Source organism: Phocoena phocoena, chromosome 3 (assembly GCF_963924675.1).
Source record: "Phocoena phocoena chromosome 3, mPhoPho1.1, whole genome shotgun sequence".
Classification (NCBI taxonomy): domain Eukaryota; kingdom Metazoa; phylum Chordata; class Mammalia; order Artiodactyla; family Phocoenidae; genus Phocoena; species Phocoena phocoena.
Window position 1 is genome coordinate 162,294,514 of NC_089221.1, and position 6,841 is coordinate 162,301,354.

At 57.8% G+C, this 6,841-nt stretch overlaps 1 protein-coding gene across 1 annotated transcript; it reads right to left on the reverse strand.

Annotated features, from left to right (window-relative positions):
* Positions 1–429: 429 nt before the first annotated feature.
* On the reverse strand, positions 430–6,636 carry HOMER3 (homer scaffold protein 3). The gene is made up of 9 exons (XM_065873794.1): positions 6,627–6,636; positions 5,387–5,595; positions 5,003–5,134; positions 3,906–4,013; positions 2,777–2,898; positions 2,106–2,262; positions 1,662–1,775; positions 1,466–1,552; positions 430–621 (listed from the first exon to the last, which is right to left on the reverse strand). The coding sequence occupies exons 1-9, from the start codon at positions 6,634–6,636 to the stop codon at positions 430–432; spliced, it is 1,131 nt and encodes a 376-aa protein (XP_065729866.1).
* Between the last annotated feature and the right edge of the window lie 205 nt (positions 6,637–6,841).

The window sequence follows — 6,841 nt, forward strand, 5'->3', positions numbered from 1 at the left end:
GGGCAGCAGAGCCATGTGGCCTGGGCACGCCCCTGAGGCTTTCTGAGCCTCCCTCTCATCTCTGAGGGGCTTACCAAACCCTACACAGACCGAGGGCAGCGGGTCCAGTGACGGCGACCAGGTACCTGGCTACTCACACACCACACACACAGCCACGCTTAGAAATGTAATTTGGGCACCAGCACATGCCCTGGGGAGTCTAGAAATTCTACACGATGAAGAGCTCAAAAACAGCCCGTGAGCTGTGAACAGCCAGGGCCGGCTGGAGTACTGTGGACAGGCCCTCCCCAGGCTGAGTCGGGCCCCAGTCCCTGCCGGGGGAATGGCCCACTGTGCCGCCTGCGGCCTGGCCCGTGCCCCAGGCGGGAATCGTTCATGTAAAACTAGCTCCCGCAGGCCCCTGCTCCCACGTAGACCCAGAGGCCGGACTCAGGGCGTGCCCTCGGCCAGGCGGGCCAGGCCCTCCCGCAGCTCGCTCAGCTCAAACAGCCTGACGTCCAGCAGCTGCGCGGCCCGGCCCACCTCGGCCCGTGCCCGCTCCCGCTCTACCCGTGCCTCCTCCAGGCTGCGCTCCGTTGCCCGCAGCTGGTGCTCCAGCTCCGCGTTTCGGGTCTCCAGTTCCTGCAGGGAGAGGGCAAGCAGGGTTGGGGGCCCCAGCAAGTCTCAAGGGTCCAGCATCTGAATGCTATCCCCACAGCCTCCACTCTGGGCCAAGCCCTCTCTGTCTCCTGGCCTCCTCCCTGCCACCTCTACCCAAGACACTCCCCGGTCCCCTGATTGGAACATCACTGAAATGACCACATTCCTCTTCTGCTCAAGACCCTCGTCACCCATCATGCTGGGAATGAAATCCATACCCCTCCTCGCTCATTCCAACCCAGGCTTGCTGGCTTCCTTGTGGCTCCTTGAACATACTTTCTCCCCACCTCAGGGCCTTTGCATATGCTGTGCACTCTGCCCAGGAAACAACAGGGAGCATTCCCCCAACCTCTCTCTCTTTGGGGGCACCAGCTCCTTTAACTTCTCCCTCCTGCTGGACTCACAGGACGTGCTTGAAGGTTTCTCAGATGAAGTCTACAGTGAGGGCCAGGCCAGCACACCTGGCTACAAATGCAAGCTCCTGACCTCAGGCTGGGAATGTGTGAGGATTTGATGGGGGCAAGAATGAAGATTCAACAGAGACTCAAAAACTGCTTGTTGACTGAACGGAAGGAGATGAAACATTGCACTAATAACCATGTTTTATAAACCACCCACTGATTCAGTCCTTCCATGCACCGGGCCATCCAAATCCTTCACAACCTTAGATGTCTTCCTACTCCATTTATAGGTGAAGAAACTGAAACTCAGGGAGGCACATAGCTGCCCAGAACCCACCAGGTAGGGAAGATGCCAGGTCTGTCCTATATCACAGGCTGGCTGCCCTGGGTGGTCACCCCACCCGCCTCACAGCAACCGCACACACCTGCACCTTCTGCTGTGTCTCCTCACGCTCGGTGCTGTCTGGGGCCTCACGGGGACCACCAGTCTGGCTCTTCAGCGTCTGGATCTCCTAATGGAGAAGTTCCCAGAATCCATTCTGAGAGTCCTGGCTCCCCCATGGGAGATCAGGGAAGGCAGGGCCCAAGGAAACACAAACGCATACAGACACACTCACACACCTGGTCCTTAGTTTGCACTAGTGCCTCCAGCTGCTCCAGCGACTGGCCCGGTCCCTCCTTCTCACTGACTGCGGGTGGCTCGGCGGTGGCAGCCTGGGCCTCCAGCTCAGCCACCTGTGCAGACAGGAAGGTCAGCCCCTGACGCCCCAGCCAGTACTCTCCTGATCCCTGGGGAATATGCCTGACCAGCCAAGCCCATGACTGGGCACTAACCCCTTCTGGTTGGGGCCACCACCCCGCCTCTGGCAGGTAGGTCTTTAGGGTCTGACAACCCTCTGAGGCTGACATTATTTCAGACCCATACTACAGAACAAGAAACTAAGGCTCAGGGAAGTGATTTGCCAAGATCACACAGCCAGCCAGGGAACCCGGGACAGATAGGAGGCCGGGGCTTCACAATCGTCCGGGCCACTTGGGGTCTCTGGGAGGGAGGGGCTTCCTCACCCGCTGTCGCAGCCTCTCGGCCTCTGCGCGCTGGGCCTCCAGCTGCTGCCTCCACTGGGCGGCGGCGGCGTTGGCCTCTCGCAGGGCGCCCGCCAACTTGTTGTTACTGTCCTGAAGCGCGAAGAACTCGGCCTCCCACTGCACCTCGCCCACCGAGCTGCGGGGACGCTGGAGTCGGCAGAGGGCAGGGCGGGGCCTCACTAGGCCTGAGGCAGGGTGAGGGAGGTGCTGGGCTGGGGGCGGGGTTATGGTTGGGGCCAAGGTACCTCGGGACTAGGGGGTGGGGACGTCCCGGGGAGGCGGAGTCTTGTCGGGGGTGGGGTCAAAGTAGGCGCTTTGGTGTCAGTTAAGTGAGACACAGTCGGAAGGCCAAGCAGGATCAGCCCAGGGGATGTGGACAGAACAAAGTGGGTGGGGAGGCACCCGTGGGTTTAGAATTAGCCGGGGGAGATGTGGACAGGCCAGGGTTAGCCCCGAGTAATGGATGAGGCAGGAGCGGGGTCGGCTCTGGAAGGGGCATAATCTGGGTGTCTCCTCTCCTACCACAGGCCTTGGGTCCAGTGTCAGATCCCGCCGCTTGAACAAGCCCCTACAGTTTCTGAGAACTTCCTCTCCCCTCTTCCCCAGCCCTTCGTCCTGCCACGCCCCTGTGCCCCGCCCTACCCCCTCACCCCTCGGACAGCATCTTTCTGAGCCGCTCGCGCTCAGCGGGGCCGGGAGCGTCCGCGCTCTGGCTGCGGAATAGCTTCTCGTCGCCGGGGCCGTTGGAGCTGACGAGGGGGCTCGGGGGCACCTAAGAGCATGGGCAGAAGTGAGGGCACAGTGAGGCATGATGCTACGTGGGTCGTGACTGAGGGCAGGAGGTCCTTCCCAGCACTGGGATCTGACTGCTCCTTTCCCCTCCTCACCCACCACCAATGGCTCCCGTTGGCCCCTTTCTGGGCCCTGCCCCCCTACCTTGCCTGCTGGGCTCTCACCAACCCCCAGGAGCAAACCTGATGCAGGCTAGCCTAAACCCCGGGAGATACTCATAATCTGCAAAGCGGGGAGCAATCTGAAACCTCCATGCTGTTCCCTCAGAGCAATGACCTTCCCTGGGGCCAAATTTCAACATCCATTTAAAATTCCTACAGGAAACGCACTCCATCAGGCTAAATTCAGTATGAATCCACCTGCTGCCTGGACCAACCTACTTTTTCATCTCCTTAATCCCTGTGCCCAGCCCTGGGCCTGGCACACAGTATGTGGTCAATAAATGATGCTGAGGGACTTCCCTGGTGGTCCAGCGGGTGGGACTCCGTGCTCCCAATGCAGGGGGCCCGCGTTTGATCCCTGGTCAGGGAATAGATCCTGCATGCGTGCCACAACTAAGAATGCATGCCGCAACTAAGAAGCCCGCATGCCGCAACAAAGATCCCACGAGCCGCAACTAAGACCCGGTGCCGCCAAAATACATAAGTAAAATAAATAATAAATATTTAAACTAAATAAGTAAATGATACGAATAAGTTAGTGGGGGAAAACACCCAGGGACAGTTTTTTACTCTGCCGCTCTACTTAGCCATTTCAACTCCCACATTTCAACTCTGCCCTGTGAGCTGGTTTTCTGGCCTTCCTTGATCTAACATTTGGACAGCCTATGACACGCTCCCATGGCACCCACAGCCCTCTTCCATGGTCCTTGCCATGGATCTAGTTTTACATCATCTGTGAGCATTTGGTCCTGGGAACCGGCACAGCACCTAGACCCCCCCCAATATCAGTTGAGCTCCTGGCACGCATGGGACAGGGAGTGCTGACCTGGTGGGCAGTGAGCCCCAGGGCTGGACTGGTGAGCTCTCCCCCATCCTGAGATTTCTCCCGTGCCAGCCTCGCTGCTTCCTTCACTTCCTGGAACTTCTCAGCAAACTGAGGAATGGGGGGTAGGAACAGACAGTCAACAAACCCCCAGCCCCCTCTCCCAGGGTCCCACCACATTAGCTCCACCCAGTAGCACCTCTGTCGCTTTGGAAGGAACTTTAGAATTGAGTGCATCCCCTCCTCTCATGAACTGGAAGAGTGGGAAGTAGGCTTGGAAAACGATGCCCAGTGAGCAGAGTGGGTATCAGGATGGGGGGGGATGTTCATGGAGGTGTATCACATTGAGCCACCTTGAGAAAGGGGCCCCCTTTCCCTCTCAGTCAGGCTTATTTCAGCAAGGAGAGCCTCAGGTGGGTGCTAATCTGTCTTTCATTTCCAGCTAGGGTAGGATACACTTTTTTTTTTTTCATTTTAAAATAAATTTCCTCAGCTTGAAAGTAATTTTTTAAAGAAACATATTTACAGACATACAGCCACTTGATTTGTGCAAAGGGGCCAGTGCAATTCATTGGGGGTTGGGGGGGGTAGATGTTTTTTTCAAAAAATGGCCCAAGAGCAACTGAATACTCATGTGGGAAAAAAACACTCCTACTTTAAACCTCCGGTAGAAATTAATTCAATGATCTAAATTTGAAAGGAAAACTAATGCTTCTAGAAGAAAAGCATCACGAACTCAATAGGATTCAGAGAGCACGAACCATACAGGGAAACAATGGATAGGACAATACTGAACTCTAGAAACAGCACAGGGTGGAGGAAGGCGATAAAGAAGGTAATGCCAGCGGTGCGGGGAAGCACCCAGCCCATCCTAGGCACCCAGAGAGGGGCAGGGTGTGTCCGAAATCAGAGCAGGTGGCCAACAGAGCTGGAATGTGAACCAGAAAATTGGGAAGGAGCTACTGGCTTGTCCAATTCTGTAGGCCCATTCTGCAGCTGGGAAGATGGAGGCCCAGCATCTGTCCAGGGTCCCCCAGTGCACCCAAGAGAAGACCCAGCCCCAGCCCCATTCCTCCCATCATGTATCCCTGCAGGCCCACCTGAGTCAGATGTTGCTCAGAAGCAAAGCCAAGGCCATAGACGGTGTTGGCGCGACTGTCTGCCCACTGCCCGAACTTCTGGGACGTTTTGGTAAATGTCATGTTGGGGGTGACAGTGCTGTTGATGATGGCCTGGGGAAGGCGGTGGGGAGAAAAGTTCCCGGGTGATGGGACTGGTAATAATGAATGTGAAACCCCCAGGGATATAGCTTTGTATTAGCACCTCAGAAGTCCTTGGTCTGAGCCATTTCAGGAGGAAGACTGAGACCCAGAAAGACTCAGGGTACTCCCCCGGCCCCCAAGGCACACAGCAAGGAAGCGACTGAACCGGGCTTGTCCCTAGGATCCTTGGCACCTGCCACCCCACCCAAGCCCCACCAGGACCTTGGCACCCCCAAGGCTGATGATTCGGTAGACGTTGCGGGTGGCATCGTAAAAGTAGGAGACAGTGAGTGCGTGTTTGCCCGCAGGGATCCAGTTCCGCTTGGTGGCCGGGTCGATCTGGAACACGTGCGCCCGTGTGCTGAAGATGGGCTGCTCCCTGCATGGGGAGAGGGTGTTCAGCGGGGGCCAGGAACCGGCCCCCCAGCGGACTCAAGGCCAAGCTTTGGTAGAAGCAGGGGCTCACCTGGCTGTGGACATTGGTCAGGCTTGTCTGGGTGGGCTCCAAGGGACAGCCAAGGGGATGGTAGGAACAGCTGGCTTGGCCTCTGGGGGGACAGAAGGTTTGTGAGTGTCTCCCCAGACCAAGCTGTGGGAGGCCAAGCATGTCCAGCCCCAGGACCCACTTCCAAGTACACCATTCATAGAACTTCAATCCAAAAGTGAGGGAATCACTCAGCAAAAAGACCCCAACTCTCTCCATTGGGAGGAAACTCTTGCAACACCCTGGGCAGGAGACGGCCTCTGATAGGAGCCAGGTGGCATCTAACAGCCCAGCATATACCTCACATCTTCCTGGTTACTGGACCCCCAGTGAAGTCTTCTCAATCTCTGGGCTGGGTGGAGGAGGCCAAGGTGGCCAACTCCTGTTCAGTATTTCCTGACACTTTCGTCCATCACTTCTCAAAGCAGGGCCTCCATCAAAAAGTGGGGCATTGACAGGTGCCTACTGGGAGACCCGTCCCCCACTGGACCCACAAAGAGACCCCTCAGCTTCCACTGTAGGGCAGAGGCACACCTTGGAGTCAAAGTCCAAATCCCCAGGGAGCCTCCAGCCTAGTTAAAAAGACAAGATGTAGCTGAACAGGTCTACCATGGTGCCCACCCATCACCACTCAATCCCAGTGCCATGGGGCTGGGCGGGATCCAGGTCCACGAAAGACCTGGGGGAGGGGGGGAGGCAAACTAAGGGAAGGGAGGCCTGGACTCGGTAGCCTCCGTGGTTAGAGGGGGGAATGCCCCCCCACTCTGTCCTGGGCAGCTTCTGTCCCGGTCACAGGGTCTGAAACCGGAGCCCCTGGGTGGGGGAGGGGCAGAGACTTTGGCCGGGGTTGGGGGTGAGTCCTGGGTCGAGCCAGGGTTCCGGGGCGCAGGGATCCTAGAAACTCAGGCCCCTCCTGCCCGGACGTTCCTGCAGCGGATGTTCCTGCAGCGACTTGCGGCATTGGGAAAAGTTACTCACCAAAAGTCATGCGCCTCGGACGCTGCCGGCCGCGGGGCTCCAAAGGGGAGCCCGACTCCGCCCGGTGTCCGGGATCCACAATCGCGTGCGGGGGCGAAGCCCCACCCCAGGAGCCCCAGTCCAGGGGATCTGATATTCAGTCAGGATCGAGTTCCCAGGGTCAGGACCAGGGTGCCCTATGCGCGCCCCAACTTCGTGAAGTGCCGCCCCCGACC

Bases quoted from the DNA above. Each gene is read 5' to 3' on its own strand.
- HOMER3 (XM_065873794.1), bottom strand. The intron at 2,899-3,905 runs GTCAGCACTCCC...CCATGCTCTTAG, and splicing joins TGGGGCTCACTGCCCACCAG to GTGCCCCCGAGCCCCCTCGT. The intron at 622-1,465 runs GTGTGTGCGGTT...CTCTCCCTGCAG, and splicing joins AGACACAGCAGAAGGTGCAG to GAACTGGAGACCCGAAACGC.